General features: G+C 56.6%; 1 protein-coding gene across 1 annotated transcript in view; it reads left to right on the top strand.

Moving 5' to 3' along the window:
- Positions 1 to 26,025, top strand: part of MYH9 (myosin heavy chain 9) — a 92,730-nt gene that overhangs the window by 25,692 nt on the left and 41,013 nt on the right. Inside the window, exons 2-5 of the mRNA XM_047867218.1 lie at positions 4,887 to 5,238; positions 10,556 to 10,712; positions 24,219 to 24,246; positions 25,029 to 25,122. Of these exons, the coding sequence (XP_047723174.1) occupies positions 4,906 to 5,238; positions 10,556 to 10,712; positions 24,219 to 24,246; positions 25,029 to 25,122 (612 nt within the window). The 5' untranslated portion in view covers positions 4,887 to 4,905. The remainder of the gene's footprint in view (positions 1 to 4,886; positions 5,239 to 10,555; positions 10,713 to 24,218; positions 24,247 to 25,028; positions 25,123 to 26,025) is intronic.

Genomic DNA, 26,025 nt, shown 5'->3' with positions numbered 1-26,025 from the left:
GGTTCTCGGTTTGTTTTCTCTCTAGCCAGCACCAGAGAGCTCACAGGCAAGGCAGTTGCGGTGGAAGCCGAGTGGGTCTGTGTTTGAACCTGGGTTTTGTGACTGGTGCGGGCCTCATTTCCCTCACCTGCGGGGATGGAGAAAATGGAGAGCTTATTCCCAGGCCGTCACACAGGGTAGCTTTGAGACGGGTTGGGAGAAGTTGAAGCCCTAGGCCTAGAACCTGGCCACGGAAGGCTTTACACAAACCCCGTTGTCGAGGAATCGAGAAGCTCCCGGCAGAATAAATTCTGTCTTTTAGGGGCTAGCCCTTCGTTTCTTAAACAAGTACACAAGTAACTAAAAAGAGAACCAAGCAAAGGGCAGGAAGGTGGGGGAGAGAGAGGGTCCTTGGGAAAAAAGGAAAGAGTAAAAAGGTCCCAGTGGGTGTTCAGGGGAAAGGGGAGAAGGCGGATAGTCAAGGAATTCCACTTTGGGTTGAAAGCAGAGGTTTTTGGTCAACCTATTTACTTTCAGTTTCATCATTTCCTGTGAGTCCTAATTTAGCCTCTGGTCGTGTCCTCTCGATTATGGCCTAAAAAGGCAACTACTTGGGTTTCTTGGCGTTGTATTGGCACCCGCAGGAAGCCAGTGTGGAAAGGGCCGGCCTCTGCCGGCTCTGATCTCCAATGGGGAAAGCTGCCTTCTTTTTCCTTAACTCCTTGCTGGCCTGCGAGTCCCACAGATTTCCAGAATTTCCTGAGGTTCCCTAAGCTGAACCACCGGCCTTACTCCTGCAGACAGTTTTCCCAGTGCTGGCTTGGTGGCCGCCGCATGGGGACGCTGTTCACGGGACCGAGCCCGCCGACCCTGGGGGGAAAACATTTTGAGCCGTACCTGTCAGGCCCATAACAATGCCTGGATGTTCCCCTGTTCCAGTCACTCCACTTCTGGGAATTGATCTCAAGATGGTCCACCATACAAGGAGAAAACCTAGTGCGTGGTGGTTTAAAAAAAAAAAAAATCACTTTGGAATATCCTGCAGCCATGAACAGTGTTTCTCAAGGAGGCCCTGCAGCCAGCAGTCCTGAAATTGGGTCCTCGCTTCCCCAGCTGTGTGTCCAAGTGGGATTACTTCCCTCTCAGAGCCTCTGCCTCATCACCTGGAAAATGAAGCGTTTGGAGAAAATGATCAACAAGGAAACTAATGGCCCAGCGGGGAAGTGGTTATAGTAAATGGGAAAAATCCACAACGTGAAACCCCGTGCTCTGCCTGTGATAATTAAAAGTCTCAAGTGTTTCTACGAACAAGGACCGGAAGGACCATAAAAGAGACAGAAAACTGGGGCGCCTGGGTGGCTCAGGCGGTTGAGCGTCCGACTTCGGCTCAGGTCATCATCTCATGATTCATGAGTTCGAGCCCCGCTTCGGGCTCTGTGCTGACGGCTCGGAGCCTGGAGCCTGCTTCAGATTCTGTGTCTCCCTGTCTCTGCCCCTCCCTCGCTCACTCTGTCTGTCTGTCTCTCTCAAAAATAAACAAACATTAAAAAAAGAAAGGGCAAACTGATGGGGGGGGGTGGAGGATCTCAGGAATGTATGGGGATATTTGTCTTTCATTTTCAAAACTTTTATATTTTGTATAGTTTTTACAAATGGGGCCACTCAGCATGGTCCCAGGCTAGGAAGGGGAGAAGTGGCCGCATGCCTTCCTAGCATCCCTTCTTTGATGCCCCTTTTCATCCCTTCCTTCCTTCTGTTCATCCTCCCTCCCTTTCTTTCTCTCTCTCTCTCTCTCTCTTTCTCTCTCTCTCTCTCTTTCTCTCTCTCTCTCTCTCTTTTTCCCCTCTTCATTTCTAACAGCTCTTGACTAATGGCTTAGTCCATCTGTGCCCTTAGAGTTGACCGTCCCCTGAGTGCATCGCTGGCAGCCCTGTTGGGACCCGGGGGCGCCTTCACCTGACTCAGGTGGGCACCGGAGCTCAGCTGCAGTCACCAAATATGGATATTCTTGTTTGCGCTGGTGGGAGGGCTTTAATAAACCCCATTGTTTGTGGTGACCTCTGCCCCCCACCGCCGCCATCCAACCCGTGTATTGACCTTGGCACTGCTGCTGACCCACATCACTCCAGCAGAGCAGTGACACCAAATGGCTCTGTCCCCGGCCTGGCCAAACAGGGCTCACCTGGTTTCATGAAAGTTCTGCTCAGAGAGGGGCACGGAGGACCACCTACATATAGGGTGCCCACCTGTGTACTCGGCACCCCCAGAGGCAGAGAGGGGCAGCCCCCTGTGTTGGTCTAGCTCTGAGGCGGTCACAGCGTGCCTCCCTCTCTTATAGGAAGTGCGGCTTGGCCTCCAGGTCTCTGGTGGCCATTGGGGGTAGACAGTGCTGCCCCGTAAGCGCCCCCTTCCCTCCCACTGAGGCCTGAAGGTAGGGCAGAATGAGGGGCCAGGTGGAGTGGTCCCCTGCCAGCGGCTGCCATGTTCATGGCCAGCCAGTGCGTACCCACAGGTGGAAGACCAGGAGGGCAAGAATGTAACAGTTCTAGTGCGCCATGCTTTTGGACTGGTCACGTGGTCCACACAGGGAAGGCTCCCTCAGCCTCCCTGCCTTGCCTGGTAGAGCCCAGTAACTGTGTGTTGACCGCTGTGGAATGTATTCCCCCACACGCCCCGTGTCCCACTCAACTTACCGATTGATCCAGCTTCAACGCCAGCCCGACTTCTTCCGTGGGACCCTAGGCACAAGCGTGCTAAGGAGACCCCAGGCCGGGGGGCCTGGTGGACCCATGACTGGATGGGGTGACAGTAGGCAAGTCACTTGCCCTCTTGGAGCCTGTTTCCTCATTTATAAATTGGGGATAATGAAAGCTCTTTTGCAGAGCGATTGATGGTGATGCGAGGTTGATGTTGGTAGGTTAGGGACCTAATGACTGTCCCCCTTTCCCTTCTTTTGGAGGGATCTCGTAAGAGGGCATGTGATAGATATCCTCGGGTGTCTTCCCTGGGCTGGGTTAGGAGAACTCTTAACCAGCAGCAGACTTAGGATTTGGGGGGACAGGGTTCAAGTGAATCCTTCTTACGTATTGATAGGAGATTGTCTTGTCCATTTTTGGTTTGAACTTTGCAAAAAGGTTGAGACCCAGCAGCCCGCGAAGCCGTGTGCTCTGTGTTCCTTGCCAGTCCTCGGGCAGGGCAGTGGCATGAGGGGGAGACTGGCTTCGGGAGCCTGGGTCCTGAGACTGGGGAGGCTACCTGGCCAGTGGTCAGATGGATGGCACAGAGGGACAGGACAGCTGATATTTACTCTGGCAGAGGGAAGCCTCTGATTTGCTTGAATGGCCTGGCCAGTGTGGGAACCGGGACAGCCAGAACTAAGCTGGTGAGGCTGGGGCGTGCAGGCGGCCTAGACCCCAGCCCCACATGGAAGATGAGGCCAGGCTGTCCCTTCCTGCCTTGTGGACTGCTGCCTGGCTCTGGGCCCTGCGTTCTCTCAGGGGATGGTCCTTGCAGGTGGATGATGCCCCTGGTCCCCCAAGAGGGGCCGCAGGGGTTTGCTTGGCTGGGAATGTAAACAAAGCCACCGGCTGGGGTTGCTGGGGGAGGCTGCCAGGCTCTGTTCCTTGGACTTGCCTTCCCTCCTGTGGGGGCTGGGGAGAGAGCAGATTTCCTGGAAAACAACCCTTTTCCTGGAGCGTGTCCAGGGGAGCCCCTTAGTCTTGATCTGGAAAGCATTTAACGAGCCCAGATAAGGCCTGGGCGGCCCAGACTTTTCCTTTTGTTCTCTCTGTCCCAAACCTCCAGCCTGGGGAGGGGGCCTTGACCTCACAAGGGAAAGGCCTTCCTGCGTTGTGAGCTGGGCAGTGAGCTTCTGGGCTGCTCCCCTGGTGGCTGTGGGCTGGCTCTATCTCGGACCACGGTTTCGGAGTCCTGCGTTCAGAGTCCTGAGGGCCCCAGCCTCAGCCTGTGAGCAGGAATGAGCACTGTGGTAACCATGGAAAGGCCACGGGACCGGGAGTCCTGAGTCCTTCCTGGGCGACAAGCCCCTGAACCTCCAGGAAGCTCCCGGATCCTCATCTGTAAAACCGGCCGAAGCACATTTCTTACCCACTCTGCAGCGTTATGACGAGGATCTTTAGAGACAGCAAAGGGCGTGCGAAAGCATTTCATAAACCATTAAGCCACACCGGCGTGAGGGGCTATTGTTTCATCTTTATTTTGCAAATGAGTTTTGAAAAAAAAGACACATGTGCTTCAGTTCTCCTGGACAGAAATGGTGAGGGGTGCTCTCCGCGTTAGTGCCCCGGGAAGGAGGTGCTCTCGCTGCTCATGATATTTCCCGGAGCCTGACTTTTCTTCTCCCCTGATTTCTTTGGGCTGTATCATCAAGATGGAATTAACATCTCTTGGCCACATGTTTTTTTTTGTTTTTTGTGTTTTTTTTCTCTCTTGGTGGAACTCCGTGAAATAAAAAGTTTTTTGAACTGACGACTTCCATTACGTGCGGTAGCACTTTTTGCCTTTTTGGGGGGCTACTGGGAAACTTGTTTTCGTGGGAGGTCCTCTTGAGCTGCGTGGTCACTTTCCTGCCTCAGCAGGTATAGCACAGTGACTATGGTTGCGTCTGCCTTGAGACTCAAATTACACTCGTCATCCAGCACGGCGGTCGTTTATAGATTTGTTTGGTTGTGGCTGGATCCTAGGATATACCTTACCGTTCATTTCTCGCAAGATCTCTGACAACAACTCGTTTTTTCCGTCGTGTACATCTTTCTCCCAGTGCCTCCCAGTGCAGAAGTTTTGCTCTGCTCTAATGCCGTGCCGTTTGCAAAGCCAGGAGGTGCTCAGCGCTCCTCGTGTGGCTGATGTGGCTTGTACCTGACATTGTGTCCTTGTTTGTCCCGCAGGTCCTGGCTGTAAGTCACCATGGCGCAGCAAGCTGCTGATAAGTATCTCTATGTGGATAAAAACTTCATCAATAACCCGTTGGCCCAGGCCGACTGGGCGGCTAAGAAGCTGGTCTGGGTGCCTTCTGACAAGAGTGGCTTTGAGCCCGCCAGCCTCAAGGAAGAGGTGGGCGAGGAGGCCATCGTGGAGCTGGTGGAAAACGGGAAGAAGGTGAAAGTGAACAAGGATGACATCCAGAAGATGAACCCGCCCAAGTTCTCCAAGGTGGAGGACATGGCCGAGCTCACGTGCCTCAACGAAGCATCGGTGCTGCACAATCTCAAGGAGCGTTACTACTCAGGGCTAATCTACGTGAGTGCGGGGCCGGGCCCAGGGCGCAGGGGGCGCGGGAGGCCCGGGTCTGTCCCGGAGCGTTGGGGGTCTTGAAGAAAGCTGCGGTGACATCCTCCAGCTTTGGCACGCGAACATCCTAACGGAATGTTGTCGCGGCATTATTTCACCTTTTCGCGTAGCCCGAAACACGACAGGAAGCCTGTTTGAGACCACACATAGGGAGAACATCATGATGTATATGTGTGGGGGCCCACCCACGGGCCTTGGTCCTCAGTCTCGGTGGGGACAGGAAGGATAGTTCCTTCTAAAGCAAGGGACTGCCATGCCCTGGTTTCCCGCCTCGCTCCTTCCTCCTGCACCTCCTGGTCCCCTTCCCCCTCCCCATTTGCTCAGTCTTAATGTGGAGCCTCCACCATCTTGTTCTTTTTAGAGGCCTGTGGGTGTGGCTTAGTTCCCTGGGGAGTGTGCTTTGAGCGGAGATGAGGACTTGAACCTTTGGTCCGTGCCGCTTGGCGGTGCCCCTGCCCTGCCAGGCTTAGCGTCCAGAGAACAGCACGTATAAAGGGCCCGGGGCATGCAGAGAAGGCGCGGTCCCTTCTCTCTCTCTCTCTCTCTTTTTTTTTTTTAACGCTTATTTATTTTTGACAGACAGAGAGAGACAGAGAACTAGCAGGGGAGGAACAGAGAGAGGAGGAGACACAGAATCCCAAGCAGGCTCCAGGCTCTGAGCTGTCAGTTACAGAGCCTGACGCGGGGCTCGAACCCACAAACCGTGAGATCGTGACCTGAGCCGAAGTCAGTTGCTTAACCAACTGAGCCACCCTCTTTCTTCTGGCTTAGCAGGGCTACCTGTGCACAGAGACAGCTCCTCGCCATAGCGTTTTCCCGTCTCCTGTGTAATAGGCTGCAAGATCTTTCAGTCTTAGGGTCACAAAAGTTATTGCTAATTTCTTATTTCTTCTGTTCAGTGTCCCAGGTATTTCCTTCTAGTTTTGTCCCAGGTAGGGAAGAACTACCTGGCTCTTATTCCTAAAATAGCTCCTTGTTTAGGTATGTTGTTATGTTTACCTTGGCCTTCTTGGTCTTGGAGCTGAATGAAACAGTTCTCAAAACTTTGTTTGAATTGGAGGAAGAAAACATCTCGAGATGCTTACCACCCTCTCATTTCATAGATGGGAAGCCCAAGCCTCAGACCCAGGGGTCAGCTCATGATCACATACGCAATACAAGGAGGTGCTGGGCTCCTCCTGGCACACGGATGGCGAGTGGCCCCCACAGGGTCGGCCATTTTGTTTTCTATACAGTTTCAGGGTGACCTCAGCACATGTTTCCACAGGGCACTTGCCCTGCCATCCTGGACTGCTACTTCCGAGTGCCCTGCCACGTGCCAGAGTCCTCTGTGAAGTCCCAAACCTCTTGGATTGATTGCCCAGGAGTTCTGACCGGGCCAGCCGCATGCCGGGGCTGTGTTACCTTGCCGATTGCTAAATCGGTCCATGATAATGAAGTTCTTATGTCCTGCCGTTGAAGACCACCCTTTGGGGATGGGCCTGATTAGTCAGGAGCTACCAGAAAGGAAATACACAGAACCGTCTTCTTGGAAAAGTCCTTTGTAGGCCAGCTTAGCCCAACCTGCTGATACGGCAGGTGAGGAGAACTGAGGCCTAGAGGGGGCAAGGGCCCAGTGCAGGATCATGCATCCTGAGACTGGAGCTCGGGGTTTTTTGACCCTCGGCCCAGCTATCTTTTCCTTGGTGAGAATGTCGTATGGGCAGAATTAAAAGCCCCTGTCCCTAAGGATATTAACCGCTGGAATTCAGAAAAACAAGGGGCCTCTGAGAAAGCATCGTTTGTCTGCTGGGGCAGCTGGGAGCCAAGTCCTATTGTCTGAGAGTGGGACGCCCCCCAGGCAGGCTCCACAGCAGATCGTGCCCACTCTGCTGTGCCCCTAAGCTGACACAGGCTCTGCTTGGTGAAGCAGGGCGATGAAGGTCACGGCACTTGGGGCCTCCAGGTCCTGGTTCAGATCCCTCCCCCACCACACGCCGCGGCTACGAGGAACCCCACTTCCTCGCAGGCGAGGACTCATGAGTGTGTGAACGCCAGCCAGCACCTGGCTCACGGCAGGGTCCGGACTGTGCCGCTGCTGCCGTTTATTCTAAGTGAAGGTAGCTGTTCCTCTGCGTGGCCTTTGCTGGGGGTCTCTGTTCAGCTTGTGTCCTGCTAGGGATTTGCCGAGTGCGACACACGTCAGGGGGGCGGGGCCTGCCCTCGCCTGCCTTAGCTGGCTGCAGTCTTCTGTCCCACAAAGGGAAATATTATTAAAGCGGGTCCAATGATGGTTGCTTCGTTTCTCCTCCGCTAGCGTGGGTTTCCCTCTGGAGGCAGGCAGGACTCTTTGGTTGGAGACGTTCACTCCTGTTTCTGTTGCCTCCCGTGTGCCTCAGACCAGCCTCTTCCTAAGCATCCTCCCCGGAAGAGAAGTCGATTGTCTCCGCAGTCGCCCTGATGGGGACCCCAGCAGGTGCAGAGCTGTGGGGGGATTGGAGCCGCTGGGCAGGGGATGCCGCCTCATTCACAGTCAACCTCTCTGCACACGATGCTCCAAATTGCGACCAGGGAGCCTTTGTGCAGCGTGTTCGCCTGGCATTGTGGGCGGCGTGGCTAATCCTGTGCACAGCTGCTCTGTCTGTTTCCTTGGGGGGTGAGGCCCCGGGACAGGGGGCGGCTGGGCACAAAGAGCCTCTGTGGCCCGTGAATGGAGCAGCTTCCTGGCGTAGCCATGTGGGAGCAAAGCCACTTGCTCGGTGTCCGTGCCTCCGCAAGCATCGAGAGGGAGGCTCGCCATCAGGGCTCCTTCCTCCCACCTGAGCTGCTGGGCTCACAGCCGCTGGTTTGATGGGATTAGCCCAGAGAACTTTGAAGGTCTCCGGAGAGAACCGTCCACAGGACCATCTGCCCACCCAGCTGTCAGAAAGCCTTGTCCCGGGAACCCCCGGTCCCCTTCTGCTGTCATGACCAGCTGTTTGCAAACATCTGGCTCCGAGGCATGCCCTAAAAGTGTGGCCCTGTGTCCTTGGCTTTCATCGGGCCGAGTTCCTAGAGTGTGGGTTTTCTCAAACCCCAGGAACAGAGCTCAATTGTTTCTGAGCTCCTGGGATGACCTCACTGCTCCCTGGCCTTATCTCATCCTGGCCCGACAGTCCCATGGAGGAAAAACCAGAAGCCCCCTGCTTTCCTCTTATCTTCCTGTGATACCCACGCTGCAGGTGGCCCACACCACGTGTGGCCTTCTCTGCTTCGGAGCTTTCCTGGTCCCTTGTGAAAGAGTCGTTGGAGGGAAAACAAATGACTGATTATCCCAGGAAGAAAGAAAATTGAGGGCCCCGAGTCCCCGCCTCCAAACAGAAGAGGCAGCCAGATGCACTTGGTCCTTTCCAAACTTGGCTGCTCTTCGGCCTGTAGACCACTGTGGGTTACTGGGTCCCTCTGGAGCTCCGCTTTTATTTTCATCTTATTTTGGAGAGAGTGAGCCAGCCTGTGCACCGGCAGGAGAGGAGCAGAGGCAGGGAGACTGAGAGTCTTAAGCAGACGCCATGCTCTGCGGGAGCCTGACACGGGGCTCGATCGATCCCGCGACCCTGGGATCATGACCTGAGCTGAAATCAAGAGGCGAAGGCTCGACCGACCGAGCCACCCAGGCTCTCCTGGAACTCTGCTTTGAGTCTTTAACTTCTGTTTGGAAAGTCCACGTGCCATAGCCCTTGGCCGCAGCTGGAAAGGGCTTTGTCCTTGCGACTGGTTCCCGTGTGGAACCTGTCTTGGGGTTCAGCCACAAGACCCATCTTCCGTTTTGGCAGGAGCGGAGAGGGCAGGGCGGGATGGGGCTGGGTTGACACATAGCACAGTGCCCTGTGGGTGTTGGCTGCTATTGGACCGAGGGGCACAGCCGTGGACAGTGAGGGTGGAGGCCACTTGTAATGAGGAAAACAAAAAGATAGGAGTTCAGAGAACTGGCCTCTGACCAGGGAGGTCTGGCCTGGGGAGGGGGAGGGGGAGGGGGACACCAAGGGCTGCTCCCAGCTTTGCCGTTAACTGCTTCATGGCTTTCAGCTGTCACTCAACAGAGTCAGGGCTGCAGGTGTGTGTGAATCACAGCTTTGCGTGGCTGCTTCTGGAACTCTGGTGTGTTGTCCTCGGAAGAGGGGGCTTGGGCTGCGTCCCCCCCCCCCACCCCCCCATCTGAGCACCTACCACCTGGGTGGCTTCAGGAGTCATGCCCAACTTGTTTGGAGTCTGTCTTTTTTTTTTTTTTTTTGGCCCGGGAGACAGATCTTGGAAGACAAAGGAGCAGGTTATTAGAAAAAGAATTAGTAGTCACAAGTTAACACGAATTTACCTTAAGCCCCTGAAGAAAGACAGAGCCAGTTGCCACTGGACCCTGCTTTCCTGACCTTCTCCGAGCTCTCCTCCAAGGCTGTCCTGGGTGCGTGCCAATCCTGAAAACTGCTCAGGGAGGCATAGAGTCCGGCTGTCCCCACTTTACAGATTGAGAAATGGAGGGAGAGGGCGGTTAAGAAACTTGGCCCTTGCTGGGATTTGAACTCAGGACGGCTGACTCTGGGGTCGGATTTTAATCCCATCAGGTCAGACTTGGAGTATTGGGTGTATTTTTGGGTGCCTCACGTGAAGGGTGTTGGCTAATCGGGCTCCCCCTTCTGAGAAGACTCGAGTCTTGGAGAAGGCTCACGGGGGACATGAAAATGTTGAGTTTTTGAGGGATGCTCACGTGAATGTCTCTAGACGATTCGAGAGGGAGAGCTGTCAGCGATATACTAGCCCACAAAAGGTCTGATCGGGGTTTTCCCGATGCTGGAAAAGTGTAGGCTTAACTGTCTCCCCGAGAGTCCTCGAGGGCGGAATACGTTGTGTTTCTGCACAGTTTGCTTTTGCTGCAGCCCGGGTCTTTTCTCTCTGTGCATCTCGTGACGGCAGACACATCTCTTATTGTCCCTGGATCTGAGTTTTGTCACTGGACTTGTACCGTCTGCGCAGCTTGCCACGGCTCTTGCCCGAGGCACCTGCTCGTTGGCGCACAGAGCTGGCAGTGGTCACGCCGTCGGGGGAGGACCCTTGCTGAGTGAGCAGAGATGGTGCCGGTGCCCGTGCCCCCGCAGCCGGCCTGGCAGGGCGCGGCACAGAGAGGGCGTCCCGGGGTGCCTTCACAGCAGCCCGAATCCAGGCCCTTGGTGGCAGATAACTTTGCCACTCAATTTGCACCCCCTTGAGAATCAAGACTGCCTAACTCTTTCCTGTTTGCTGCTCTTTTCTTTAGACCTATTCAGGCCTGTTCTGTGTGGTCATCAATCCTTATAAGAACCTGCCCATCTACTCCGAGGAGATCGTGGAAATGTACAAGGGCAAGAAGAGGCACGAGATGCCCCCCCACATCTATGCCATCACAGACACTGCCTACAGGAGTATGATGCAAGGTGAGTGCCTTGACCTTCCCTGTGGCTCAGTCTTCACGTGCAGCCTCGTGGACAACCCTTGCAGGTGCTCATCCACATTCACGGTCACAGGGATCTGGGGCCTGGATTGGCGTTGGTGATGGCGCAGTGCATCGTGGAGGTCTCTGAGCCAGTGTGAGAGCCGAGGCCAGTGGCTATCAAAGGGCATGTTTGTATGTTGAGAGAACATTCTAGAAGCTCTAAAAATAGAGTTCCTAGTTATCGCAATTTCTCATTCTTGTCAAGACCCTCTGTGCCAGTCTCCTCACTTACAGGTCCCGTCTTCTACCAGGTACTCCTTTTTCCTCCTCGTTTTTCATGTCTTTTCTCTTGTTGCTTCCTCACAATCTGGAAACGCACTTGAGTTTTTCTTTTCTTTTCTTTTTTTTTTTTAAAGTTTATTTATTTATTTTGACAGGGAGAGAGAGGAAGCATGAGCAGGGAAGGGGCAGAGAGAGAGGGAGAGAGAGAATCCCCAGCAGGCTCCGCACTGACAGCACGGAGCCCGACGCGGGGCTCGAACTCACGAACTGTGAGATCATGACCTTAGCCAAAGCCCAGAGTTGGACGCTTAACTGACCAAGCTACCCAGGTGCCCCTTAACTTTTTCTTATCTCTAAGAAACAGACACTAAGTCTCTCTTGGATTCTGCACCCCCCCCCCCCCCAGCTTGTGTCCACTCTCTGTCTTCTCACACTGGAACTTGAGAGAGGAAGTACCACGCCCCGCTGGCCCCAGCACTTCTCCACTCTGACAAAGGTTACCCTCCCTGTGTTGCTGTTTCCACAGCTCTCGCGTGTTCTCATCTTACCTAACTCTCCCCAGTGTTGGACAATCTTGACCGCCCCTTGTGACAGCCCTTCCTTCCTGTGTGACCCTCTCTCTGCTTCTCCTGATCTCTGGCCACCCCTCCGCGCGTCGGTGTTCCTCACGGTCTCACCGCTTGCTCAGCTGTTCCTCTGGATGATGGACCCATCCAGTTGAGCGCCTTGACCGGCACATTCTGGGGGAGGATCGGGACCGTCACCTGATTGATGCTGGCCCTTTGCTCCTGGCTGCCATTTCTCCGTCTACCCAGCCACCCGGGCCCAGTGGTTCCTCTGCTCTCCTCTCTCTCTTTCTCCCTCCTTTTCTCAAGTCCATTATCACTTTCTATGGGTTTTATCTCTTCATATTTACGACCCCCTTTCCCCTCTTTCGTCCCTTGGCCCTGACCTCAGTTATGGCCTCTGCAGGGTTTTGCCTGCACTGTTGCTGTGACCTCTTAACCTTCACTCTTAATAGAGCCCTCCCTCTGCTTTTGACAGAGGGTCATCTTTCTAGAATGCAAATCTGATCAGACCCCCTGATTCAAAATCTTCAGAAGTCTCGAAAAGGCTCCTCCATGGCCCCAGAGGTAACTCTGCAACCCGCCAGCAGCATGCAGTGCCCTTTGTCATCGTCTTTCCACTGCCTCTGACTTTCCTGCTACGGGGACCTCATCCGTTTCTCTACCAGGCCTTTCTGCTTCAGGCCGCCTGGCCCGTGCCAGCTGCCTGTAGTGCCTGGCAAGTCCCTACTCCCTCGTGAAAGACCAGACTGAGGCATTCCTGCCCTCCAGGGAGGATGTCTGGACTAGATTTGGTGATACTTCATTTGACTTAGGTGCTCACAGACTTGTTTTTCCCTCCTAGACACAGACAGGGCCCATGTTGCCTTTATATTCTCGAGCTTAGCCAGGTGCTTGGCCTATGGCGGCATGTCAATGTCATTCTGAGTCAAGCCCAACTTCCAGGCCGGGCTGTATTCCCAAACCTCATACTGATAGTGCTTTTCCAAATCCGAATACACGCGCCTGCCTGTTTCCTTTAAACTTGGCCACGAAGCTGGGCAGTGGTGATAGAGAACCTTGCTGTATTAGCAGCTTTATCTGTGGCATAGTGGTTTGAAGGGGCGGCCCGCGGGTCTGTCTCGTGTCGTACACATAGTTGTTGTGGGGAAGGCATTTCATTGCCAAGCTCAATGCATTCTGCAGCATGTACGAGTTTGGCCTAGCCTTTGGCTTATGTTTACATCGATGAAAATTTCTTGGGGAAACCAGCCCATTACTTTTAAAGTGGGATGTCTGTTTTAAAGTGCTAACTAAAGCAGTCTGGTGGGAGAACATTCTGTGAGATTCCAGAAGAGCCTGAGTCTGTGTCTCTAGAGGTTATGAGTCATTTTTCTCCTAGCTGTCTTAATTGGCCCAGTGCAAGTTCACCCCAGAGTCTTCCTGAGCTCTGCGTTGCTGAATTAGGGCACATTCCCACACTCGGATCCTGGATTTGAACGCTTTTCTAGCATGTGGCCTTCCTTTACTTTCGGGCAAGCCATTGTGGCAAGGGCAATGTCATGATGTGGAACATGGCACCAGCAGCTGGGGGTCCTTAGAACTGGACTCCCAGCCTTTCTTCCCATGTCTTGCGTGACTCCTTCCTAAAGAGATTTGCCCAATTTTTTATCCAGCAATAAAAAAAATTTGAGGAGCACAAGTCAGCTCCATAGGTTGGAGATAATTGAAAAACGGAAAGGGATATCCAGAAGGCTGGAGCTTTCCTTCATGTTGACCGGGAAGCTTTGGCCCTAACAGAATGGTCTTGATAGGAAGCGAGGGGCTTCCCAAATTACAAGAGCAAGTGGGTGGGTGTTTCATCCTTTGGAGACCAGGGATGCCAATCCACTGTGGGCCCAGGAAGACAGGGGCCTTGGTGCTTCTTTTTAACGATCTGTGGGAGTTCAGGCCCACATAATTTCTAACCCTCCGTCTGAGAGGTTTTCCCTCACCTTCTGCATGATGCTGGACTTGCTGCAGCCCTGAGCCCCCACGGTGACCCACTGAGAATATTTCCGAGTCCCTTCTCGCTGGGCACAGCTGACCTGCAAAGCAGTTAGCCACAGGTCTCTTGTTCTTGGAGCAGAGAGGAAGTTACTTAACAGGACTTAATTATGGACAGTGGTACCTCGGGGTCAGCGGGCTCTGAGATGAGCTCCTTGGCACTGGCTTTGGGGGGAAACAGGGTTGTTCTCTGCTACTCACCTCTTAAAAGGCACAGCCAGATAGTTCCTTTTCTGCTTTTTCCCTAAACAGGAACTAGAAAAAGGTTTCCTCCCTGAGCTGCCTGTGGCTTATGACATACTAGCATTTATTCTGCCAAATAGGGTAGTTGGTGGCTTTGTCTGGGGACTTTTATGAGAGGAGCTCTTTGCCTGTTCCCGGGACCTCCCTGCCTTTCATCTCTTAAATGCTCTGGTTTGCCTCAGTCCTAACGTATGCCTCTTGTCCCGCAGTTAGTATTAGTGGTGTCCATTTTCACTTTCAAGAGCAGCCCAGTTTGGGTGATAAATTCTATGGTCACCCTACCTATTTGTCAGAGTGAGCCAGGGCTTCTCAAACTTGGCAACTCTTGACTTTGGGGCCGGGTAGTTCTCTGCTGGGGGTAGGGGGCTGGTCCTGTGCATTGTAGATGTCTAGCAGCAACCTGGCCCCTTTGTACTAAATGCCAGCGGCACCCTCCCTCTCCATTGTGACAACCAGAAACGTCCCCAGACTTTGCTACTAGATGTTCCCTGGGGGGCAAAACTGCCTGCACTTGGGAACCACCGGACTGAGCCCTGCAGAGTGGTTTTATTGAGTGTCGGCTTCCGTGGGTCAGTAGTGCCTCCGCCTTGCCAAGGATCCAAGACTCAATGCCAAGGGATGCTGCTGGGATTGATTAGTGCTGTCTGCCGTGGGCACAGGATGGGGCATGGCAGCCTTTGGCACCCTGGATTAGTCTGTGGAGAGAGGAGGTAGAAAGTGCCGGAATACCAAGAGGTTTAGTGCATTACTCTGGCACTGGAGACCCTGGCAGTCCAGGCGGAGGGATGGGACGTGTTTGCACGCAGACATCTGGGGCCGTGGCTGTAGAAGAAGACAAGCTGCCACCGTGTCGATTGCGCGGCTGCAGGTGTCCTGGGAGTTCAGGGGAAGGTGTGGCCACCCAGGCCTGGGGTGGTCGGGGAGGGACCGGGGAGGCCGGCTCCTGCGGAAAGGCTGGCAGGTGTGCGTCAACAAGTGGTTACAGTGTAGCCCAGACGTGCCCGGCAGTTCTGTTTGTTTTAAGCCTCGACCTTGGGTTTAATTAAAGTTGTGGTGACTTGGTCGGTTCACCCTCCCAACCCTGGCTTCTTTTCCACGTATGTTGCCGTGGCCATGAATGGGTTCTTCCTGCCTCAGGGATTGAGCCGGTCCTTGGTCCTCGGGATTCCGTAAAGGGCCGCTGGACGAGAGCGTGAGCCCCTTGCCGGGCAGGGGATAGCGCTGTGGGGCATGAGGGCACGTCCCGGGGCAGGAGCGGCACGCGGCCTGTTGAAGGCACCATGGGGTTGGGAAATGGCACCCCGGGCTCCCGGCGGGACCTGGCGTTCCGGGCTCTCCCTCTGGGGGTCAGGCTGTGTGTGTGTTCGTAGGGGAGAACCGACCAGTGAAAGAATCTGACTCGAGCGCAGCTCTCTCCCCAGCGAAAGCAGAAAACCTCTTCTGTGCCGATTAGGTAGAATGCCAGGTCCGGTTCGCTTTCGGTGACTTCATGGTATTTTAATGAGCTCCCAGCGTGTCTGGGGGAGTGGCAGCGGGGTCTGCTTTCATTCCAGGCCTAAACTAATCTGAGAACTATTTAACCCTTTGCTCTGGGCTAATCCCACCTCTGCGTCTCAGCAGAAGCTGCCTGGAGAAGCGGCTGGTGCCCCAGCAGCTGCTCAGAGTGTCCGGCGGATGTCCGAGCGCCCTCGGCGGCAGACTGACCTCCGGGGTGACCCGGGGTTGAATTCTAGTGCTGTCTTCGTATGTGAGTGTGATCCCTGTAATTCACCGGTGAAGGGACAGGCCCAGAGATGAATGCTAACTGACTTGCCCACTCAGCGCCAGAGACCAGGGCCTCCTGATTCCGTCCCCCCGTCCCGATGCCTGTCCCCCAGGGGCACCATTGCCCCTTGCTCTCTGGCTGGCATTTGGAGGACTTCTGTGTGTCTGGCTGGCTGGAGGCCCTCGTTCCTTCTCCACACTCTCTCTGCCAACTGCTGCTGTTGAACTCTCTGCTTTCCGAGGCCTTTCTGAGGGAAAAAAGCGCCAAGCGGGGGAGGCGCTGGGGAAGTGCTTCGTGGGGACGGGGAAACATGACCGTGAACACACGCACCAGGACAGGCGGCCGAGGAAACCACAGATGGGATGACTCCACTTAAGCAGGAACGTGCCGGCCAGGGGGCTCGGGCCCTGCCAGAGAAGCACTACCGTGCACGCAGAGGCCCCCGCCAGCCGCAGGGAGGTCTGGGGCCAGGCCCCAAGTGCCCACGTGTGGTTGCCTTCCCCACGGGCGCGTGCCCCCTGCCCGCAGGTGGTCTCTGTGCACCAGACTTGGGCCCACCTGGAGGAGGTCCCAAGAGGCAGGTGAATGAACTTGAGGAGGAGGGAGAGAGCCTAGCACAGAGCAGGGAGCCTCGCCTCGCCTTAGGGCTGCGGGGCTGGTGGGAGCGGCTTTGATACAAGACAGGCACGGGTCACCCACGCCAGCAGCCTCGGCTTTAGGAGGAACTTGTCTTGTGAGCCAGAGGTGTGGTGTGGAGAAGAGCGGCTGGGGTTGCCCTCGATTTGGGTTCCTGACTGATGGGGGGCCGCTGTCGCTGAGCCTTCCTCCTCTTGTCTGCCTCTTGGCTCAATGAAAACGTACGTGGGGGGGGGGGGTTGCGGGGATGAGACAAGGGGCCTGGCCTGCAATCAGTTTTTGACTTCACCGTCTCTGCCCTCCACGTCCTGCGTTCTTTCCCTCCACGCTCCCACTCGCTTAACGGAGGTGATCGCCAAATGCTTGCTCCAGGGCAGGCTTCTTAATCTCCTCCGAGAACAACTCGGGAGAGTTCAGGCTCTGGTAGCAGTGTGCATAGGAAGTGACTCGTCAAAGCCACCTTCCCAGCAGCGGCCGCAGAGCACACAGGTGTGCTCGGGCAGACGCAGTCTCCCTCGGTCTCCCGTCTTGTCCGTGGCCCCCAGCGGGCAGCCGGAGGCCCGCGGGTCGACATGGCTTCAGCGGGGCTTCAGGAAAACGTTGTGCACTTGGAGGTGGCTCTTTTCAGCAGTGCTGAAAGGGATCCTCTGTTGACATAAGGTGGGGACCCCGGGGGTGGGGCGTGCTGTGACAAGCGACCCTGGGCCCACCCGAGCCTGGACGGGGTGGGGGTGAGGTGCTGTCCTACAGCCCCTCGCAGGAAGCTGCTTGGTCGGGTCCCCCAGTAGGAGAGCCCGGTCCTCAGAGTGAGGCTGCTTAATTATAATGTGGTCGTGCCTATCCGTCCCATTTCTGTAAAATGTTCTTTCTAGAAGAGGAATCTGCGGTTCGTGGATCCTTTTCAAGGATTCGGCTTTATTTAGGCTTACTTTTTTGTTTGGCTTTGAATCCAACCCAGTGGGTCTGCTGGGGTTTGCTCTGGGCCATCTGCAGTGGGAGGCGAGAAGGAGGTGCCCTCCGGGAACCTGAAATTTTGAGGGTGGTCCAAAGCGTGGCTCAGTGTATCCGTCACTACCCCTCTCCAGCCCACGGACAAACAACCAGAAGGCACCTGCAAAGTCTGTAATGGCCCAGGAGCTTCGTGCTTTTAGCCTCCCTGGACACGCCCCTCCTCTCGGCCTGTGAATGCCGCTTACCGGCCATATTTCTTGTTCTGTCCAGTTCTGGCTCAGACTCCAGCAGAGTCGTGTTCCAATAGGTCAGGACTGATCGTCCGTGTGTTCAGAGGAATGGGTTGCTTTCCTTCCCCTGCCTGATTTCAGGAATGAAGCTGTCCGATGAGAACAAGACGAAGTCTCTAAAACTAAAGAATAAGAGAGCTGAAAGTGTGCCGGCGTGAAAGTCAGGATTCTCTAACTGGCTTCTGTCAAACTCCTTTGGTCTGACCAAGGCTGTTGGCCCGGTGGCCACCTTTGCCACGAACTCTGAGGACCCTTGATGTTCTTTTGGCCAACAGGCAGCTCTGGCCGGGGCTGAGGCCGTCATTCCAGCCAGACTTGGGGACTGGATGAAGATCTGGTCCCCACCCTTTGCTGGTCCACAGACACGCTAAGCTGAAAGCCAAGGACAGAGGCCAGGCCCCAGGAGCAAATTCTGGCCTAACAGTTACCAACACGCCTTTCATTTCGTTTGATGGCCCCTTCTCAAGGCGACCGGGGCCACTGGCTTCTTCGGGACGCAGCTCCACGTGCTATAGCCGCTCGCCTCCCAGCACCCGTGTTCCTGCTGTCCTCCACCAAGCCTGACGACACTCATCACGGGGGCATTTCTAAAAGCCAGGCCTGTTTGTACTCTGATGTGGGGCCAAGTGGGTCCTGAGCTTTGTCTGGCCAAGTCCCTCTCATTCCTGGTGCCCCACTGTCCTTCCCTCCCATGCTTCCCTTCGTCCCTCCTGGACAGTGGAGCTGTGACCTGGGGCTCTGGTGGGCCTAGCCCAGCCCCCCTGCCTGTCTCTCCTTTGCCCTGAGGGGAATGTTTTCTAAGAGCAAGGCAGGCTGGCCTTCTAGCGTTTGGGACACGGTCTCTCTGAGCGGCCAGGTGGCATTTGCTGTGAGATGTCGGCACTCACGTGTGACGTTTGAATTTCCCTCCACCCTGACAGACCTGCCAGGGCTGTCTCAGCAGCCGCCCCACACTCCCAGCCCCGCCCAGGGACAAGGTGTCCCAACGACCAGCAGTGGCTTCTGACAGGTCTGCCCGCGCCCCGGGAGTCACCGGTGTGAGCAGCTAGGTGCCTTTCGGCCGAAAGAGGACTTGTTTGGGGCCTGGCCTGCCCTCTACCATGGGGAACGTTCAGTGCGGTCCCTGGGGCTTCTTTCTAATTATCGAAGGTGCCTGATGGGGGAGGCGCCCGTTCTCGGCCTCCCGCGACGAGGGACCTGGGCCTACTCGGCGGGGGTTCGGACACAGCCGCGCCTGGGGGAGTGTGTGGGTGGAGACACTGGGCCGCATCCAGCTGCTTTCTGGCCGAGGTTGCTGCTGATCTGGCATCTTCCTGGTCTGGACCTACCCGCGTGCCTTGGCGAGACCGTTGGCACCTACCATGCTGTGTGCTTGGGAGTCCCTGGCTGCGGGCGGCGAGGCGGGCGGTCTGCCAGAGGCTCCACGACACATGGGGCCTGAGGCTTAGCATCGGCCTGCGGCCCGTGTCGACGTGGAGCATCATTCTGCCTTTCTCACCTCTCTCCTTGCCTCCCAAGCACCTGCAACCCGGGTGAACGGGTCTGGCTTTGGAGAAAGTACCAGGTGGGTCTGTAAGGCCCCCGGAACCCTTCTTGAGAAAGCAGACGGCTCCTGCTCTGCAGCGTTGCTGGTGGCCGAGCGGCCTGCCCTGTAGGAAGCGTCCACAGGGAAGAACTGGACACCCGGAGGCCCGGCTTCGTGGCCCAGCTTGCGTGCCTTTGACAACGTAGGAGGGTTTCCGGGACTCGGTGTCCTGCCCTCTGAACGGACTTGTTTGAGCCAGATGTTCCCCGGGGCCTTCCCAGCCCCCAGGTTCTGAGCCTGAACCCACAGGTGTCTCCACGTTTCATACTTGGCGAAAGCTTTGCCCTGTGGCCCACGAGAGCCCGACACTCCACAGGGCTCTTGAGAGAACCCACCCCGGAGTGCAGGCCTTTGCGCTTTGTTCCCGGGCGACACTCTGCAGTGTTCACACCGTGAGCCACCCTGGGGCCTGTCTGCCGTTTTCGTGACAGGCACATGCCTCGGTGGGGGAAAGTTTAGGCCTGCTTGTCACGGGTCGCCCCACACTGGTGTGCACCCGACCTGAGACTGCCCTTCGTTTTCCTTTTTCTTGGCCCATCTCCACTGCTCTAGAAGCCTGGTTGATCTGAAGACGGGTCCCGAGGGCAGGGCGTTCCTCAGGTGTGCCCCCCGAGAGCAACCGGCCCTCGGGAGCCCTTAGCTCAGTGAGCGTTTGATGAGTCAGTCCCGGCAGCGGCTGTTGGTGAAGCAGGCCCGTTCTCTTCCTTGTGTACTTCCTGTCGGGGCTGATGTCACCACTCTGCGAGCCTTGTGGCCTTTTATGGACAAGAATCGCAGCTCCTCTCAGTGAGGAAGTGAGCGATAAAGCCCCTAGCAGAAGTCTGTACCTGGGGTGAAATACCTGTGGTCAGGTTTCCCCTCCTCCCACCTGAGCTGGGCCTCCTGAGCCGGCTGGAAACACCTGTCCCGGGCTGGAGGCCTGTATCAGCTCTGAAAGGCCTTAGGGCATTTTGGGTTTCAAATAAAATCGGGAAAGGGAATGGCCCCATCAGTGAACATGTAACTTAAAACCTTTTTTGTGGTTGTTCTGTGGAGGGTGCACAGGGGAGGTGCAAAGGGCCTGGGGTTATTAAGGACAACGTTTCCAGGCGTCTGTGCTGTACCACGTGCTTCAGGCACCCATGTCATTCAGTCCTTAGAGCAGCCCTGCTGGTGAGGTCCTGGCCTCCGATTCCGAGAGGTCAAGGGGCCAGGCATCTCTAGGGAGAGTACAGAGTGGAAATCAGAACGCTGTCCTCTCTCTTCTGTCAGTGCTCCAGACACACAGGTAGTGGTTGTCTAAGTGTGCTCTAAGGAGCCCTGTCTCCACCACCGAGGCAGCTCTGGTGTTTATCTCCTGTTCTTCAAGTTGGAAATTCAAGAGTTTATCTGAGAGCAAGTTGCTCTTAAAGAGTTGAAAACCACTAGAGAGAGGTTTTATAATCCCATGTCTACCCAACCCCCACCAAGTTAGGGGCTGGGCAGGAGAGGTTAGGGGCCACAGTCAGTCTGATGCCTTCATCCCGGCAGGGAACCTGTTTCTCAGAACTGGATTGCCTCTGATGGGTGCACTCGCCTGGTTCTGGGCCATAGGGTTCCTGTCGTCTTTCTGTCTGCCTGCCTCCTCCTGGTGTGGCAGAAGGAAGGGTGTTTTCAAATAAGCCTTCAGTCCCTATAGGCCCAAATAAGGACTTTGATCACAGCAGAGCAGCCTGAGGGTGCCTGGGTGGCTCAGTTAGTTAAGCGTCACACCTCGGTTCAGGTCAAGATTTCGCGGTTCGTTGGGGCGCCTGGGTGGCGCAGTCGGTTAAGCGTCCGACTTCAGCCAGGTCACTATCTCGCGGTCCGTGAGTTCGAGCCCTGCGTCGGGCTCTGGGCTGATGGCTCAGAGCCTGGAGCCTGTTTCGGATTCTGTGTCTCCCTCTCTCTCTGCCCCTCCCCCGTTCATGCTCTGTCTCTCTCTGTCCCAAAAATAAATAAACGTTGAAAAAAAAAAATTAAAAAAAAAAAAAAGGATTTCGCGGTTCGTGACTTTGAGCCCCGCATCAGGCTCTGTGCTGACAGCTCAGAGCCTGGAGCCTGCTTTGGATTCTGTGCCTCCCTCCCTCTCGGCCCCTTCCTTGCTCGTGCTCGCTCTCTCTCTCTCTCTCTCAAAAATAAATAAACAGTCAAACAAAAACACAGCAGCCTGAATTCTGGAGTGTCTGTGTGCCACGAGGTTACCGTGTGGGGAAGGTCTTAAGGAGGGTCCCCGCTGGAATGCACGGGGGGTCTGACCAAGTAAACTGAGTCAGGCAGAGAGCTTCCTGGTTGCTGAGAATTCTAACCATCCCCGTACCCAGAAGAGCTTCCGAGCTGAGGAACAAATCCAGAAGCACTAGGAGAAGAAACACACACAAACCAGGGACAGTGCCGCCTCGTCCCCTGCCTCCTCCTGTGAGGCCGCAAGATAACAGACCCAAACCCACTGTAGGAACTGAAAAGACCTTTCCAGACTTACGGGGCCATGGTGTCCTTTCACTGCAGGCAGGTGGGTTTGGGGCCCCAAGGGGTAGAGACCAGAGCTGAGGAGACGAGAGAGGCCTCCATCAGTTTTTCTCTGCAAAAGCGTTTGCCCAAAAGAGTATTCTGGCAAAGCGGATCCAGACTTCTTTATCAAATGAGAGCATTGGAGTGTGTCCTTGCAGGCCGTGTCGACAGTGGTGCTTCAGGGATTGGGGGTGAAGGGTCAAGAGAGGAAGGCCTGGAGGAGGTGAAGTGCATGGAGGCCACCTAGCACTTGGGTCCAGAATCGGGAATTGAAGCGTGTTCAGGCCTCTGTGCGTGCCACCCGTGTGCGCGTCTGCGTTCGTGTTCATGCACACCCGCGTCTGTACCTGTGTGTCCACGGGCGTGGGTGTGCGCGTGCCCGCGAGCGCAAGGGCCCGCACGCAGCCTGTCCGGCTCTGCGCGGCTGTGTGTCTGCACGTGTGTGTGTTTGCGGGCTCTGCTTCCTGTTGTTCGGCAGCTCAGCATCTGACACACAATCAGAGGAATTCTAGCCATCCCAGGGACGGGGCCTGGGCAGCCCTGGGAAAACGGTTCCTTCTGGAAGGGATGGGGATGTTTCCTTTTATGGTAGCGTCGGCCGCTGCTGCCTTACGACTTGCCAGCCCGCACAGGTACATTCTTGCCCAGTTGTGGAGCAGTGACTGAACGTGTCCGCGGCGGGGGCTGGCCCCACAGGGATGTGAGGGGGTGGGGGTGGGGGCGCCAGGGCCTGGGATCACAGCCGGGTTTGCTCAGACCTTGCTGGTGGCCACGCTGTCCTCAGAGGGCGGGTGCTGGGGACTGCCCTGTCCTCCCCAGCCCTTAGCCCCTGCTCCCTCCCTGCCCCCCCTCTGTCTTCCGGAGACCCTGCAGAGGCTCCCTGGGCCCTTGCTGCGTGGTCTTGAGGTCGGTCTTGAAGGACCTCGTTTGGTGGGAAAGTTGAGACCGGGGGCTGCTCTGAGAAGGTGCCCAGTGGTGAGCAGGGTGTGGGGTGTGTGGGTGGAGGTGCCTGGCTGAGTTCCCTTGCACCCCCACACTGTTGATGTTTGCTAGGGGGCCGGAGGGAGGGCTGCGGGGGGGCGCTGCCGTTTGTGTTGGGTGGGAGGCTCATTCTTGCCTCTCTCTGTCTGGATGTCCTCTTTCCCTCCCGAGCGACCCACAGACAAGGGCTGGAGACGCGTGTGAACGCATACGCGCCGAGATTGGGCACGTTGGAGGCTCTCCTTGCCAGGAGGCAGGTGACCTAGCTGAGCGGTGTCTGTTGCTGTTGAACAGCTAAAGCCGTCCTCTGAGGCCATGAACACAGTGAGCCATGAGTCACTCTCCCGTCGTCCCATCCTGCAGGGCCCTGGCCGGCCAGTGGCAGCCAGTGGCAGCCAGTGAGCGTGTCCTTCCAGACCACCAGCGCTGGTTTCTGTGCAGCACCACGAATTCTGATTGTGGCTGGTCCTCCTCTGAGACTCCTCAGCCAGTGCTCTTCTACTGGGGCTTGACTAGCAGTCCTCTGTTCCTCCTCACTAAGGACTCCCGCTTCCCCACGGGGGAAGTAGATAGCGGCCATTTGCGGAGCTCGTCCTATTGACGTGCCGGTCCATCCGTTACATGTGTTACTTCTGTTTTCCACGCTAATCCTGTCAGGGAGTTAGTAGCATAGTTACTCTATGGATAAGGAAACCGAGATTTGGGATTTACAGACCTCACGGCAGCTCAAATATCAGTTGGATTTGACCTCAGGGAGTTGAGGGGATTACGCAGGGTCGGGTGAAAAGGGGAAAACCATGAGTTTGTCTTCTCAGCCATTGCTTAGGATTGGACACCCCGCCCTGAACCAGGTCAGCCCAGACGCCTTCCAGCATTTCTGTCAGACTTCGCTTTCAAAGCGTGGTCGGTACTGTTCCTCCCGCACACAAGGGGCGCGAGCTGGTGTGTCCTTACTTGCTAAGGGAGTCACAGCTGGGGACGGTCGTAGAAAGTTCCCGACGGCCAGGCCTAGAGGCCCAGGTTGTCCCAGACGCCGGTCAGAAGCTGTGATTCTGACATGTTTGCGTTCCTTCCGAGCTGCCCTTGAACCAGCTCGCTGAGCACTCCCACGTGCCAGAGCCCGCACTGCTGCCTCCGTGCATGGGTGCTTGTCTCCCCGTCACGGGAGGAGGCGGGGGCTCCGGGAGCCCGTGCACGGGTCGGAGGTCCCACACACCCCGCGGCAGAGGCGGCCCTGTGCCCCAGCCCGGTCTGCCCGGCCCGCACCCAGCCGCCTCACTGACGTTGCCGGGCCTTATTTCTATGGCCCCCGCCCCAAGGGTCAGCGTAACAGGGCAGGCCTCCCCTCCGCCCTCGGTGCAGCAGACTCCTGGGGAGCTCTCTGGAGATGGGCTTTCTTGGAGGTGGTTTCCTGGGGGGGGGAGTGGTGCCGGGCAGTGAGGGTGGGCAGGCTGAGCTCCCGGAGTGGTGGGGGGAGGGGAGGAGCAGACGCCCAGCGACACTGGCACCTGTCCGAGTGGGGCATCGGGCGGGTGGATGCCGGCCGGCGTGCGGGGCCCTCCGCAGGGGCAGCGGCCGAGACCTTCTGCTCCTGGGGAAGGGGCAGCTCTTCAGAAGCCTGACAGGGAGGCTTTTGTATCCGGCAGAAGTTAACCTGATGTCTTCTTTGTTTCAGACCGAGAGGACCAGTCCATTCTGTGCACGTAAGTGTTTCTGCCCGGGTGGCGGGGCCTCGTGTCACCCCCTGGCTTGTCCTTGCTGTGCAGACTCCTGCCGAGACCCAGGCTGCTGAGCTCCGCTCCCAGTCGGGCCCCTGCCCTTTCCCCATGGGATGGGCCTCCAGGCCCCAGGTTAGCCGCTCAGCAGTCCCGCGGCACAGATAAGCTTAGTTTCGGGGCCAGACGTGGGCTCCCCTTCCGCTTCCTCGTACCGTGCGGGGAGGTCCGTAGCAGAGAGAAGCAGGAATCTTCTCCACAGAGCACAGTTGGGAACTGGTGGGTGCCTCCAGAGCACATTCCTTCTAGCTCTGAACAGTGGCTTTCTTTACCTGCTTTGAAGCAGACACCGGGGCTGCTCGTCCTGGCCCCCGGCACTTACCGAGGAGATAAATAAACCCCACTGTGGGGGGAGTTGATGGTACAGAGCATTCCTTCAAGTGGTTTCGAAGGGACATGTGTAAGTGCCTTTGGCCCGTGAGACAACAGCTGCCCAGAGCCGATCCTGAGACTTTGTGACAGCAAGCCTCCCAGGTGACCAGGCCGGGCAGCGGGTCCGGGCGGTCTGCTGTCGGGCCTCCCGAGGCCCATGGGAAGCGGCCGGAGTGAGGATTCCAGAACTCAGCATTTATTCGCCTGTTCCCCCTCCTGCCGCAAGGGGTTGGGTCCCTCACTGACACCTAGCGGAACGGGAGGCGGTGGCCCGGGTGCGTTGCGCTTCAAGGCTTTGGCCGCGTCCCCCCTGAGAACTTTCTTGGCTCTCTTGGCAGGGGTGAGTCCGGAGCCGGCAAGACGGAGAACACCAAGAAAGTCATTCAGTACCTGGCTCACGTGGCCTCCTCACACAAGAGCAAGAAGGACCAGGTGAGCGCGGGCCTTCCTCCCTGAGGAAGAGCATCTCACGATTCGTAGTTCGGAGCGTTTGGGGGATCGAAGCAGAGGCCGGACCCTCTTTCCCGGGAGGCGGCAGCTCGGCCGTCTGGGGAGCGGGTCCGGTGGTAGCCAGCCCCCTTCTCCCCCGGCCTCCTAACTTTCTGAGTGGCTGTGGACACCGGAGACCCCCAGGTTTTGCGAAGCGGCGCTCCCGGCGTTTACAGCTAATTAGAGATTCCCAAACTCGGTTCTCAAGTTGTCGGAGACTTGGAGCCTCTCGGGCAGGCCAGCTTTTGAGCCCCCGCCTCCTCACCCTGCTGTTGAAATACCTCTGGGTGGACGGTCCCCCAGCGAAGAGAGAAAGGGCAACTAGAAAGTCATCTCACTTCCCTTTTTCTCCCCCTCCCTCTTGATGGATTATGGTCGAACCCAGCAGTGTCCTCACTAGGTGAGCTTGCACGTTTACTGCACGTTCTGCACCAGGAATGCGTGTTCTGCCCATCGTGTGCCCTTGATTTATGTCTTTTCTCCTGAGCAGCTTTTCACTCCACACCGTTGTCACCTTCTGCGGCTAGACCTGTCCTCGTAGGCTCGGCTCACTGACTGTCTTGGGAGGAGGGGCTGGGTGTGACACGCGGTGACCTCTCGTGCACTCTGAAATGACAGCCCCCGCAGAGCGGGTACGGGCCCCGTCGCCGGAGCCGTTCTCGGAAACTCTGGTCGTGCCCAGAGCTCCCTGTGCCCACGGCAGCTGTAAGGCCCCGTTGCAGAACCCCGACCGAGGTCCGGCGGAATGGGAATCTGCTGTTCCGGAGCCCCACGTGCTTGGTGTCCGGACCAGATGGAGATGGCCGTCCCCTCTCCCCTCCCCCCCCCCGCCACCTGCCAGCACTG

The sequence above is a fragment of the Prionailurus viverrinus genome, chromosome B4 (genome assembly GCF_022837055.1).
Source record: "Prionailurus viverrinus isolate Anna chromosome B4, UM_Priviv_1.0, whole genome shotgun sequence".
In the NCBI taxonomy this organism is placed as follows: domain Eukaryota; kingdom Metazoa; phylum Chordata; class Mammalia; order Carnivora; family Felidae; genus Prionailurus; species Prionailurus viverrinus.
This window is presented reverse-complemented; position numbering and strand designations above follow the sequence as displayed.